The sequence below is a fragment of the Strongylocentrotus purpuratus genome, unplaced genomic scaffold (genome assembly GCF_000002235.5).
Source record: "Strongylocentrotus purpuratus isolate Spur 01 unplaced genomic scaffold, Spur_5.0 spur5_scaffold_18, whole genome shotgun sequence".
NCBI lineage: Eukaryota > Metazoa > Echinodermata > Echinoidea > Camarodonta > Strongylocentrotidae > Strongylocentrotus > Strongylocentrotus purpuratus.
Window position 1 is genome coordinate 7,065,237 of NW_022145603.1, and position 14,853 is coordinate 7,080,089.

Here is a 14,853-nt window from a genome sequence, read left to right on the forward strand (position 1 = left end):
TTATCTACTATATATATAGAAAGAGAGAGAAAGAGGGGGGGGGGTGGTATACTCCCCGCTAACATAAGCATTTGAAATAAAACTATAGAAAATTTGTACTATTTAAAGTCTTAAAATTGATCCGCATTAAAAGCGTGAGATAAACATAAATTACTTGATCAATACAGATATGATATCAAACCCGTCCTGATCAACAATGCAGCCCTTATACACTCACAGATAATACAGAAAATCGTATTCAATTCATTTTATACTTATCTTCAAATATTTCTATATCATAGTCTTATGTTTTTAACAAAGACTTGCTGATAAGTAGTACTTTAAGAGTGATGTGAGTAACCCTTAATTAATATAATAGTATGATCGTTTGTAATAGAGACTTAGCATGATTACATCAAACAATCGGTTAAATGCAAATACCGTACGCCCTTAATTAATATAATAGTATGATTGTATACACTTTGATATTTAGCCTATCCAGGGCGTTACTTTGGTACCTGGCAAAAATGTGACAGATAAAAGTGCAAGAGGTAAACAATGTTATTTATATTCATAAAAGAAAGATTCAAAATTACTGTTTGTATTGTTTTAGCGCCATGGATTCATCCCATATGATCACACCATTCTGTTTACTTGAACGCTCTCCTTTCTACATCATATGCATTTAAATTTATTCAGTCAATCTGTCAAATGCAAGTAAGCCCTTAATTAATATAATAATATGATTGTATACACTTTGATATTTAGCCTATCCAGAAGAGAACCCATCTATCCATAAGAAATATATAACTAATTCACTATATTCTTTTCCGTTGTCATATTCGTTCTTTGTCCGAAGGTAAGTTTCTTGGTGATCAATAATGCATTGGATTTCGCTCCACACCGTTGTACTGTAATAAAGAAGAGTAGAACAAAACACAAAAAATTGAAACAAAATATCAAAGTTTGAAAGAAAATACATATCATTTGGTATTAAAGTGTACCAATCACTAACCACAAATAACTTATGTATTGCTAGAATTAATAAATAAAACTTCAACATTTAACCAGGCATCTAATGGATTCACGGTTAAAAGGTAAGGATACAAAATAGTGCATGTGGAACCCAAGTTGGACTTCCGTCCTGTGCGGTGCGAGCCCTATTAGAAGCGAACGCAACAGGTGCACTGCATACTGCATAGTCTACTCACAAGTTTCTTGTTTATAATTGAGAGTGTAATACATATATATTATATATATAGTGACTTAAATTAAAATATTTATATGTAATATCTCTAAAGCTCATATTTGGAATAAAGTAATACAACATGGAACTAGTAACATATAAAACAATATATTTTCTGGTGATCAGAACACTCTAAAGTAGAAATAATAAATGAGGGGTTTAAGAAAAGACACAAATGTGACATGACAAGCATTGCAAAATACCATAATTACACATGTTTATCTAAGTAATTCCAGTATATTAAGACTGGGAATGGTTCATTTTCCTAAGACGGTCAAAGTGGAGGTGTCGTGGTATAGTGGTCCATTCACTTGCCTTTCAATCCAAGGGTTGAGGGTTTGAATCCAAGCCAACAATAATGTCCTTTGACTGGAATTAATCCACATTTACTAATCTCTACTCAGGTATTAAATGGGTACCAGGTTTCTGGGAGTTTCTGGGAAATGGCACTTGGCTGGGATGTTGGCACCTCTGGAGTGGAGAATGTGCCTACATTTTCATGCATTGTGTGCAGGCAAACATTAATCCAATGACCAATGGTAATACTATAACAATAAAGGGCTTAGAGACATTGCCAATGTATCAAGCCCTATAACAAACCCAGATCGTTATCATTAATTAAATAAGCATTAATTAATACATATTAGGAATTTTGAAAGGGCAGCTTTACAACGGGGTAACTTATGCTAATCTCGTATAGTTCTTGGAAAAAAGGAGTTGACACGTTGCAAAGTTCTTCATTCGATTACTCTGTATGCATCAAATGTCCACAAACAGTGGGTAAAAAAGCCATGCAACAACGCCGTCGAGAGAGCTCAGATTTTATGTCGAGCCCAGAAGTCCTAAATTGGCCCACGGCATCTGACAGGTGGCATACCGTATTACAAGTACTCAGAGTCATATACACAAGAGTTTGACCAACTTGATTTCAGTTGGTCAGAGCATGGTGTATTTTTATTCAGTGTCTGCCCATCATAGCAGTATTTGCAAAACTGTGGAACACTCATATATGGTTGGCAAAACTCAAATACGGTTGGCCAAACTCAAATATGGTTGGCCAAACTCTCCTGACAAATGACACTACGAATCGGAGCATTGTCAAATGCAAAGAATCTTTTACATACCATTTCACTCCCATCTACCACGTAGGGAGTCCTGAAATTGCCATCTCCATGACGCTGTTGACAAGACAAACAATAAAAAAAGACATAATAAATTCTTTTTCTTTCAAAACATAATCTATAAAATCAAAAGTATATTGATTAAAACAGATAAACAAGAATCTAGTTGTATCTTGAACAATAACAATTTAAAATAAAACATGCCGCACTAGACATGTTTATTCATTGTTTGCATAATTTTTAAACAAATGTTTTTCTTGACTGCTCAAAAAACTTGCCAGAGGATTGTCCAACATAGCAAGAAATAATGTAAGCAAAGTGAACCCCATTCATAGAGATGCAATTATTAGCAGGTGAATGGAATGACTGGTAATGGGGGAGAAGAAACATGTATACGTTGAAACAGTTAGTAAAATGGTCTATTCAATGTGATCATTCATTGTGCAGCTGAATATAATTCCTTACTGATATTCAGATTTTGACATTTACGTGGATATTTCAAGCAGTGGTATATGTCCTGGAGGCTATGTACGGGATGGGGGGGGGGGGGGGTGGCGGTGCACATTCACCATCCATGCCTTGATATTTTTTGAGGATGAGGGTTGTTTTGTTTTTCAATATTTGTTGTTATTTTGATAACCCTTGCTGTGCCGGTGTCAAATTCATTGTATATGTTGCATAATGATTTATGCATTGTTTTAAGCACACAATGCTACAATGGAAAATGAAGTGCAGGTGTTTGAAAACTATATACTGTTTATCTTTTTGGTAAGATATAGGAAGCCTTTGGTGTATGTATTACATGATAAATACCATGTTGAACAGGGAGATTATCTGTGAGGTATATAAACACATTGACAAGGAAACTGTTTTTACCAGTGCATCAGTTCCGCGCAGTCGATCCAATGCTTGACCAACAGCATATCGGCGTCCTTCAAGGGAGTTGTACTCATCAGAACCATTGAAAGATTCGTTTCCGTAGAAGCCTCTATTTTGTCTACTTGGATTGTCATACCGTTGTTCACTGAAGAAAAAAACATCATTGTTATATATTTTGTTGTTATCAGTGTAAACATTGTGAGAAAAAGCATCAACAAATTTACAAAATGTGTCGAGACAGAAGACCATCACTAAGAACTGTGATGGTCCAATCAAGTGGTTCACTGCATCTCAAAGAGAATTGAGAGGGATCTGTGGTTACACAGAGTTGGACAGATTGATAGATAGATAAACAGGTATGCAGATGGATAGAAAGGAGGATAAAGGTGTATAATTATATAAATAAATGTAGACAGGTAGATAGAGATTTGTACAAATAGGCAGCAGATTTATAGATTGATAGACACTTTCTTAATATCATGCATACAACATGTCAAGAAGAGTTAAATATCACTTGGCAAGGCACCTCTAGATTTATATATTTATTTATTTATTTCTGATATTTAGACAAGGTGACTGATTTATCACCAGTAATGGTGGTCTTCCATGAGGCCCTGTTAAACATAATGATGTACATTATAGTTTAACAAATATAGATATGATAATAATATTAATAACAAAATATTGAACATAAATTCATAACAGCAATAAACAATAAGTAAGAACATGTATAAACATATATACAAAGAGTTTTGGTATGCTCGTAATAAAAAAATGGTTTGTTTGTTTTGTTTTGCCTTAAATACATTTAAGGCAAGTCAAAAATACATATATAGGTCCCATACTTTATGAGGTATACTATTATTGAATTGTGTCAACATAAAACTACCATTTAATGTAATGTGTTATCCAATTCAAGCTCTAGAGCTATTATCTTGTTACTACAGTCGTCATATATATTGAAATCATACATGTAGATGTGGTAAGTAATAGCTTGAGCTCGTTCATTTGTAAGTGTATTGTAATACTCACGCGAGCATCAGTTTTGTTGCTTGATTTCGTCTGACACCTTGTACGAAAACGCAGCAGACACAGGTTATGAGGACAAGAACAAAACCAAAAACTCCGAGAGCAATACCAATGATGGCTCCATTCGACAATCCTTGAGGAGCTGCAAAATAAATGTATCAGATATGAGATTAGGAAAAACATGATCAAACAAATATACATGTACATGTACGCAAAGAAAAGAGAGTACCCTCACATCCATTTCTTGTGAAACTGTATATAACACCATATATATATATATATAAACGTGTACGCCTAGGGAGAATGAGTGAGAGGGAGCATAAGCACACTAAAAATGACTAATTACACAACTTACCATTCTGGCAAAGGTCTCCTGTAAAACCAGCTGGGCAATTACAAGGCTGTCCAGCAGAAGTACATGTCCCACCGTTCTGGCAGTTTGTTTGATCGCACTGAACTGTTCATTTCAAAGATATATGAATGATTCAAATTACTTCAGATAACTGACCAACTTATTTTATCGTTATTTATTGACAAGGTATAAACAGTAGAAAACACAAGAACTCCATAACTACTCTAATATGAACAAATAATAATAATAATAATACAGTATACTGAATACTACATGTGCTTTGACAGCTAGATGTGTGCAATTTTTGAAATTGCCTAATTTATAGAACTATAAGTACAGAATATGATAAGTAGCGTCATTCCTCTTATTTTAGTACCATTTTTGTTGGGCATCTCTTCACGGTTGACTGCACAGGGGTCGAATCCCATGGATTGGACAATGTCAAACGCCATGTGCACCAGCACCATGCCTTTTCTTGCCTATGTATTATTACAGAACCATCTTTGATTCGATATTTTATGATGACATAACAATTGGTTCAAATGCAAGTCACTCCAAGATATCATAATTTGAAGAATTATTTGTCACAAACAAATTAAAAAACAAACACTATTTGCTGTATGTTCGAGTGTATCTTGAACACATCTTATCCCTTGGTTGCATCAGATACTCACTCTAGCCCTTAGTGATCTAGAGTTCATTACCAATTAATCTTAGATATGATTTTGCAAATAATTAGGGACCGTCAAATTAAAATCACAAACTTTTAACATTTGCAAGGCTATACTATAAATTTCTAATGCAAACAAGTATCTGAAATTGACCTGTGATTGTGTCCTCTGGCATTGCCTGTCATTTGCGAAGGTGGCTCTTTATACATTGCATACAGCTGAACTCATGTCAAGATACCAAGTCACAAACAACAACATTATTTGTTTTGACAACTAAAAAGATAATATCCTCTTGTAAGGTGTCTTAAAAGAATGGCTGGTGAAAAAAGCCTGGATTTTACTCTTACCTTCTGCCGATATAGATGCTACCAGAGTTTGACCATTAGCTGATAAGTTTTGATCAATGTTGGTAGATAAGGCAGATAAACTCACAGCAAGCCCATCTGCTACACTTTGGCTCTCAGCAGCAAGTTCCACTTGCACGTCACCGACTACGCTACCTTGGCTGAATGACAGCACTATGCAATTAGCATTAACAAGTTGAGAACCTAACTGTTCCCTTACGTATTGGCTGAACTGATAAATGAGAAAGTAGAGAAAGCCAGAATCAGAGTATGCTTGTATACATATGTAGTTCATGTAAATATATTTTTTTTTTTTCAAAGATAAAGTTCAGTTCCAGTCATGCACTGAAAAATTAATAGATACAGGGTGATTATGTAGTGCACACAAATTGATGTAAACTATGAGGTTCTGGAAACAACAAAATGATCAGAAATACAACACTAATAACCCATAGCAGTAGAGTGTCTCCTCTTACTTCTCCAATATACCTCTGTCTATATGAATGTTCCTCTGACTTTGACATCAACCCATTATTGCAGTGAAGATATATTTTCTGGTAAGTTTAACGCTTTCATGACCATGTGACGTTTGACTTTTGACACCTCTCACCAAAGATCCAATCAGTTCATCCTTTAATGCTCATGCATACTTCATCCAAGTATGGTTTGAATTACTACAATGTGTTTTCAAGCTATTGCGTAAACAAGATATATTTTTGGTATTTGAAAACACATGTATGAGCCTGTGACATTTGACCTTCAAGCTTTAACACCAAAAATATAGTCAGTTCAACTTTTCATACTCATACTTGTACATATTTCATCCAAGTTTTGTTCAAATGGGACGAACGGAGGACGGACTGGCAAGACGATAAAAACAATTTCTTGTGCACCATTTTCAGTGGCGGAGGCATAAAGAAAGGACTACAGGTATATTCTCTCTTTTATTTCATGGATCTACAAGTAGCATTTGTTCAGGAGGAACCAACACTTTATTACAAAGTTCCAGTAGACTACTGCACTACCTGACATTTGTATGGACATCTTAATGTGATATATAATGTATGGTGATTATGTAGTGTGCTGAAGAAGCACCATTTGTACATATTTGAGTCTATAGAATTGTCATCAATTTTCTCGCATTTACTGGTGAAGAAAGACATACTTACAATGTAACAGAATGCAACTTCATATTCCATGAATTTGGCCGATGACCTATCGGTTAATTCTGGTGTATACGTCAGGGTTTGACCATTCAGACTTTGTCCTGTAATCTTCACAGTCACTTGACTAGTGGACAGACTGCTTGGGAGAGCTGGATATACATGAACAAAGAAACAAAACAATGACATGAAGCCAAGATATTTATGGATACTTTAATGTGTTTCCTCCATGCAAAAATCATGAATACATTTGGTTTTGTATTCTCATCAAACAAGGTTTCCATAATGAGACCACAGATGGAAAGTGTACAATATATGCAATAGAGTGGTGAAGTGTGACGTCATCAAAAATCTGTTTTTAGAATTTCTCATTTTCTTTTTCATATTCCGAAATAACATCAAAAATAATGTCCAAATGTCGAAAACCAATTGAATATGTTAAGTATTGGCTGAGATATGACCATCTGAATAAATATACTCCCCATAGGAACTCAGTGTTATATGCTCTGGCTCCTAACCATTAGGAGCCAGAGCATATAAGTTGTTACATACTTTTGGATATGTAACTATTAAATCACATGCAAACTAGATGGAACTTCGACTGTGATGCCTCTGTCATATAGCAATTTTACAAATCAAAATGGAAGAAATTTTTCATATTCAAGTTCCGTTGTAATCCATTAACAATTCTCAGAATATTGTGATTACAAGCTATTTCTCATATACATGTATGGATCTTTGACCTCATGACCCAAAAATGCAAGATACATACATGTCTTGAGTTTGATGGTAATCCATCCATCGGTTCTAATGATAATGCAATGACATGCTATTTTTGCATACATAATGAGCCCCATGACCTTTGACCTTGACTTCATGACCCCAAAAACTAATCAGTTCATTGCCTCAGCAAGATACATACATGTCCTGAGTTTCATGGTAATCTGTCCATCTGTTCTAATGATAATGTGATCACAAGCTATGTTTGCATACATAATGAGCCCTGGGACCTTTGACCTATGACCTCGTGACCCCCAAATCTAATCAATTCATTGGTTCTGCAAGATACATACATGACCTAAGTTTGGCAGGAATTCATCAATCGGTACTTGAGATAACGCGATCACAAGCTATTTTTGCATACATAATGAGCCCTGTGACCTTTGACCTCGTGACCCCAAAATCTAATCAAATCATTGTCTCTGCAAGTTACATAAACGACCAAAGTTTGGTAGGAATCTATCAGTCTGTTCTTGAGATAACGCGATCACGAGAACGGGCCGTACGTACGTACGTACTATGGACAGACAGCCCGAAAACATAATGCCTCCGGCTACTTCGTAACGGAGGCATAAAAAACGATATATAAAAATGCTATTTGGATGATGAACTATTCCTTCATGAAATTTTGCATGAAACTGAACGAACTTGATATTGATTTGTTTGTTATTATCTATCTGTAATTTAATTTTACCAAGTTGGTAGAAACCTATATTATTCCTTATTGAAAAAGAAAAACTTATATTTAGACATACCATTGCAAGAATTTGCATTGACTAATGTGAATCCAGCATTGCAGATACAAGTGTATGATCCATCCAAGTTGACACATCTTCCATTACTACAGAGACTCGAATCAAGCTCACACTCATTAACATCTATGTAAAGTGGTAAAATGAAAATTTGGAACAATATGATGAATAATCTTTAATAATAATTATCATAATATAAACAATGATAATATATGATGGCAATACTAATAATGATAATAATAATAATGATAATAATAACAACTATATTAACAATTTAACAAAAAATAATAATGATGGTGATATTGACGATGAAGGAAATGGTTGAGTTCTGGACATGAGATTGCATTGTGCAAACAAATATTAGTGAGGCTACTTTTATCATACCCTACCACACATTGTTAATAGAGATCGTTGTGGGAATCACAATCTCATACCTGCTCTTTAAATGACCTTTATAATGTTTCTTTCTTTTTATTATTTTATTCGCTCTTCATCTTTAATTTCCTGATTAGAAAGGAGCAATTGCTCTACATAAAAAGTGCATGTATGTAGGTATGTAATATGATTCAACCTTATAGCTTACCTGTTCCACACAGAGTCCCAGTATAGCCATCAGCACAAGAACAAGTAAAAGAGTTAACTCCATCAGCACAACTTCCTCCATTCATACAAGGATTGCTTTCACATTCATCGATATCTGTGCAAATTGAGTTCCAAAGACAATGATCGGGATTAAAGTGAAGAGAAACTAATTTTCATTTTGACAGATTAATCTTTTTGGGCAGATAAAAGGGAAAATTAAGTTTAAGTCGTATTTCAAATGTAAATGCATGACAGTTCAGGAATAAATTACATCATTTGTAAAACTAATTTGACCTTTCATACCTCTAACACCTAAAGAATATTTAATAAAGTAATCCTTATATGCCAGTTGATTGGGCCAAGTTTGGCATAAATAGCTTCACAGCTTCCTAAGATGTTGCAGTAACATTATATACCTGATTTGTCATTTGCACATATTTACCAACAAAATTATCTCTAATTTATTTAATACTTTTCCTTTTTATTTATTGATTTATTCATTTGCTTGTCATTTTTATTTATTTCTTATTATTATTAAAACTAAACTTATATATATATATATATATATATTTTTTTTTCTTCAGGGGAGGTACTTACTAGTCTCGCACAATGTACCGGTAAAACCGGTATTAGCACAATCACACTGGTTAGTACTCCCGCATGCTCCGCCATTCTGACAAGCAGCTCCACCACACTCGGCTAAACAGAAAATAAAGTTGTAGGATATTTGGATTAATGCATTCATAATACTCTGATACATTCATTGACTGGGGGTTGGTGCCAAAAAGCAGAGAGAGAGAAGCTTTATATCTTACAGTCACGACGTTGCCATTCCTTTATACATTTGGGCGGTGGTTTACTTCATATCGGAACAAGCCTTTACTCTTTTATGTTAACTGGGATGGGTGTTGAGTTCAATATTCAGTAAAACACCAAAAGGGTACTTGAGGAGATGGATTCCGTGAAGTATTCTGATATATAGCAGACATTAAGATACAGCCGGGGTATAGCGTTCCATTACCATGAACTGTACACAGAAAAATGCATACGGAACTACACAAGTATGTGGCATAAAAGTGTGATCCACAACTTTTATTTATTTCTTAGCATAATTTGAATATGAGAGCATTTGGAATTGGAAAGCCATCCTTTCAGGGGAATTATTTTTGATGATATTCTTCCACAACAACATGAAATGAAAGACAAAGCTCATATACGTTCTCTTCATATGTTTTCAAAGGTGGAAGTTTTGGGTACATGTACATACCGTCACATGTACTGCCATCCACACTTAATCTAAAGCCGCTGTCACAGATGCACATGTAAGATCCATCGGTATTAGTGCATTCTCCATCCCCACAGGGATTAGCAACCGCAGCACACTCATCGACGTCTAAAAAAGAAACAAAAAGACATTAAAAAAAATGCTAAATGCAAATGCATCTTCTCTATGCCTCCGCCCTAAATTCAGTTTTGGAAATGGATGGATTTATTCACGACATATCACACTAAAAAGAAAAAGCCTATCTATTGTGGTTCTTGAGATATCAAAATAGCAAGGCTACAACCTATAAATTCATGAATTGAACTCCGTGAACTTTGATGTAGTTACTCCAAAATGTATTCATATAATTTTCTATGGTGATACTTACTATCTTCAAGTTTGAAGTTCATATCTGAAGTGGGGCTTGATATATCGCTTTAATGAGAAAGCAGGGCAGACGTAGAGACGGGCAGACCTTAATCCTTCTATTACAGGCAGTTTTGATAAAAGTAAGAACTGATGCCCTTGTTTATGCTACTGGTGAAAATTTTGCAATTACATGCATAACTGTAAATGATCTATGATATAAGTAAGAACTGACACCCTTATTTATGCTTCTGGTGAAAATCTGACCATTACATGCAGTACTGTAAATGATCTATGGTATATGTAAGAACTGATAACCTAGTTTATGTTTCTGGTGAAAATCTTACCATCACAGGCAGTACCATTCTTGTTGGCCTCAAACCCACTGTCACAGGTACATTCATAAGTCCCGTCAACATTGTTACAGGTTCCATTCCCACATGGGTTTTGAATGTTTGCACATTCATTGATGTCTTAATATGGAAAAGAAAACAGAAAAGAGGTAATCTATTGATCATTTCTATTAAAGGATACACTTATCATACCCTACCACACATTGTTAATAGAGATCGTTATGGGAATCACAATCTCATACCTGCTCTTTAAATGACCTTTATAATGTTTCTTTCTTTTTATTATTTTATTCGCTCTTCATCTTTAATTTCCTGATTAGAAAGGAGCAATTGCTCTACATAAAAAGTGCATGTATGTAGGTATGTAATATGATTCAACCTTATAGCTTACCTGTTCCACACAGAGTCCCAGTATAGCCATCAGCACAAGAACAAGTAAAAGAGTTAACTCCATCAGAACAACTTCCTCCATTCGTACAAGGATTGCTTTCACATTCATCGATATCTGTGCAAATCGAGTTCCAAAGACAATGATAGTGATCAAAGTGAAGAGAAACTAATTTTCATTTTGACAGATTAATCTTTTTTGGCAGATAAAAGGGAAAATTAAGTATTAAGTCGTATTTCAAATGTAAATGTATGACAATTCAGGAATAAATTACATCATGTGTAAAACTAATTTGACCTTTTATACCTTTTACACCTAAAGAATATTTAATAAAGTAATCCTTATATGCCAGTTGATTGGGCCAAGTTTGGTATAAATAGCTTCACAGCTTCCTAAGATGTTGCAGTATCAATATACCTGTTTTGTCATTTGCACATATTTATCAATAAAATTATCTCTAATTTATTTAATACTTTTCCTTTCATTTAATGGTTTATTCATTTGCTTGTCATTTTTATTTATTTCTTATCATTATTAAAACTAAACTTATATATATATATATATATATTTTTTTTTTCTTCAGGGGAGGTACTTACTGGTCTCGCACAAAGTACCGGTAAAACCGGTATTAGCACAATCACACTGGTTAGTACTCCCGCATGCTCCGCCATTCTGACAAACAGCTCCACCACACTCGGCTAAACAGAAAATAAAGTTGTAGAAGATTTGGATTAATGCATTAATAATACTCTGATACATTCATTGACTGGGGGTTGGTGCCAAAAAGCAGAGAGAGAGAAGCTTTATATCTTACTGCTACAAGTTAAACGTTGACAGAACTTTTTAAATGACGAGTAATGCACACTATGTAAACATAAAACTGTACAAATTAGCTGCTTATGTATAAAATATTAATTGTCTAATCTAGCCCCCTGGATGCTTGTTCAAATATGACGCTAAAAAACTGTAGCATATTTAGTATTATTCGTCACATTTCTGTATCTTATAACACAGTGCTTCAGGGAATATGCGCAGGACCTCTGTGACGACGTTGCTATTTCTTTTTACATTTGGGCGGTGGTTTACTTCATTTCGGAACAAGCCTTTACTCTTTTATGTTAACTGGGATGGGTGTTGAGTTCAATATTCAGTAAAACACCAAAAGGGTACTTGAGGAGATGGATTCCGTGAAGTATTCTGATATATAGCAGACATTAAGATACAGCCGGGGTATAGCGTTCCATTACCATGAACTGTACACAGAAAAATGCATACGGAACTACACAAGTATGTGGCATAAAAGTGTGATCCACAACTTTTATTTATTTATTGGCATAATTTGAATATGAGGGCATTTGGAATTGGAAAGCCATCCTTTCAGGGGAATTATTTTTGATGATATTCTTCCACAACAACATGAAATGAAAGACAAAGCTCATATACGTTCTCTTCATATGTTTTCAAAGGTGGAAGTTTTGGGTACATGTACATACCGTCACATGTACTGCCATCCACACTTAATCTAAAGCCGCTGTCACAGATGCACATGTAAGATCCATCGGTATTATGGCATTCTCCATCCCCACAGGGATTAGCAACCGCAGCACACTCATCGACGTCTAGAAAAGAAACAAAAAGACATTTAAAAAAAATGCTAAATGCAACTGCATCTTCTCTATGCCTCCGCCCTAAATTCAGTTTTGGAAATGGATGGATTTATTCACGACATATCACACTGAAAAGAAAAAGCCTATCTATTGTGGTTCTTGAGATATCAAAATAGCAAGGCTAAATAAAACCTATAAATTCATGAATTGAACTCCGTGAACTTTGATGTAGTTACTCCAAAATGTATTCATATCGTTTTCTATGGTGATATTTACTATCTTCAAGTTTGAAGTTCATATCTGAAGTGGGGCTTGATATATCGCTTTATTGAGAAAGCAGGGCAGACGTAGAGACGGGCAGACCTTAATCCTTCTATTACAGGCAGTTTTGATAAAAGTAAGAACTGATGCCCTTGTTTATGCTACTGGTGAAAATTTTGCAATTACATGCATAACTGTAAATGATCTATGGTATATGTAAGAACTGATAACCTAGTTTATGTTTCTGGTGAAAATCTTACCATCACAGGCAGTACCACTCTCGTTGGCCTCAAACCCACTGTCACAGGTACATTCATAAGTCCCGTCAACATTGTTACAGGTTCCATTCCCACATGGGTTTGGAATTTTTGCACATTCATCGATGTCTAAATATGGAAAAGAAAACAGAAAAGAGGTAATCTATTGATCATTTCTATTAAAGGCTACACTTATCATACCCTACCACACATTGTTAATAGAGATCGTTGTGGGAATCACAATCTCATACCTGCTCTTTAAATGACCTTTATAATGTTTCTTTCTTTTTATTATTTTATTTGCTCTTCATCTTTAATTTCCTGATTAGAAAGGAGCAATTGCTCTACATAATAAGTGCATGTATGTAGGTATGTAATATGATTCAACCTTATAGCTTACCTGTTCCACACAAAGTCCCAGTATAGCCATCAGCACAAGAACAAGTAAAAGAGTTAACTTCATCAGCGCAACTTCCTCCATTCATACAAGGATTGCTTTCACATTCATCGATATCTGTGCAAATTGAGTTCCAAAGACAATGATAGTGATCAAAGTGAAGAGAAATAATTTTCGTTTTGACAGATTAATCTTTTTGGGCAGATAAAAGGGAAAATTAAGTATTAAGTCGTATTTCAAATGTAAATGTATGACAATTCAGGAATAAATTACATCATTTGTAAAACTAATTTGACCTTTCATACCTTTTACACCTAAAGAATATTTAATAAAGTAATCCTTATATGCCAGTTGATTGGGCCAAGTTTGGTATAAATAGCTTCACAGCTTCGTAAGATGTTGCAGTATCAATATACCTGTTTTGTCAATTGCACATATTTACTAATAAAATTATCTCTCATTTATTTAATACTTTTCCTTTTTATTCATTGATTTATCATTTACTTGTCATTTTAATGTATTTCTTATAATTATTAAAACTAAACTTATATTTATATATTTTTTTCAGGGGAGGGGTACTTACTAGTCTCGCACATAGTACCGGTAAAACCAGTATTAGCACAATCACACTGGTTAGTACTCCCGCATGCTCCGCCATTCTGACAAACAGCTCCACCACACTCGGCTAAACAGAAAATAAAGTTGTAGAATGTTTGGATTAATGCATTAATAATACTCTGATACATTCATTGACTGGGGGTTGGTGCCAAAAAGCAGAGAGAGAGAGAGAAGCTTTATATCTTACTGATACAATTTAAACGTTGAAGAAACTTTTTAAATGATGAGTAATGTCCTCTATATAAACATAAAACTGTACAATTTCGCTGCCTACGTCTAAAATATTAATTGCCAGAATATTGGTAATGTCCAATCTAGTAGCATTCTTGTGTATTATCCGTCACATTTCTGTATCTTATAACACAGTGCTTCAGGGAATATGGGCAAGGCCTCAGTTATGACGTTGCCATTCCTTTATACATTTGGGCGGTGGTTTACTTCATA

At 34.6% G+C, this 14,853-nt stretch overlaps 1 protein-coding gene across 1 annotated transcript in view; it reads right to left on the minus strand.

Annotated features, from left to right (window-relative positions):
* Window positions 1–764: 764 nt before the first annotated feature.
* The window catches only part of LOC586217 (fibrillin-1), a 51,824-nt gene continuing 37,735 nt past the window's right edge, over window positions 765–14,853 (minus strand). The window contains exons 33-50 of the mRNA XM_030989113.1: window positions 14,375–14,476; window positions 13,795–13,908; window positions 13,398–13,523; window positions 12,763–12,888; window positions 11,866–11,967; window positions 11,273–11,386; window positions 10,876–11,001; window positions 10,166–10,291; window positions 9,496–9,597; window positions 8,900–9,013; window positions 8,320–8,442; window positions 6,791–6,936; window positions 5,625–5,853; window positions 4,610–4,711; window positions 4,258–4,396; window positions 3,223–3,370; window positions 2,350–2,403; window positions 765–890 (exon numbers count right to left, since the gene is read on the minus strand). Coding sequence (XP_030844973.1) covers window positions 855–890; window positions 2,350–2,403; window positions 3,223–3,370; window positions 4,258–4,396; window positions 4,610–4,711; window positions 5,625–5,853; window positions 6,791–6,936; window positions 8,320–8,442; window positions 8,900–9,013; window positions 9,496–9,597; window positions 10,166–10,291; window positions 10,876–11,001; window positions 11,273–11,386; window positions 11,866–11,967; window positions 12,763–12,888; window positions 13,398–13,523; window positions 13,795–13,908; window positions 14,375–14,476 — 2,129 coding nt within the window. The 3' untranslated portion in view covers window positions 765–854. The remainder of the gene's footprint in view (window positions 891–2,349; window positions 2,404–3,222; window positions 3,371–4,257; window positions 4,397–4,609; window positions 4,712–5,624; window positions 5,854–6,790; window positions 6,937–8,319; window positions 8,443–8,899; window positions 9,014–9,495; window positions 9,598–10,165; window positions 10,292–10,875; window positions 11,002–11,272; window positions 11,387–11,865; window positions 11,968–12,762; window positions 12,889–13,397; window positions 13,524–13,794; window positions 13,909–14,374; window positions 14,477–14,853) is intronic.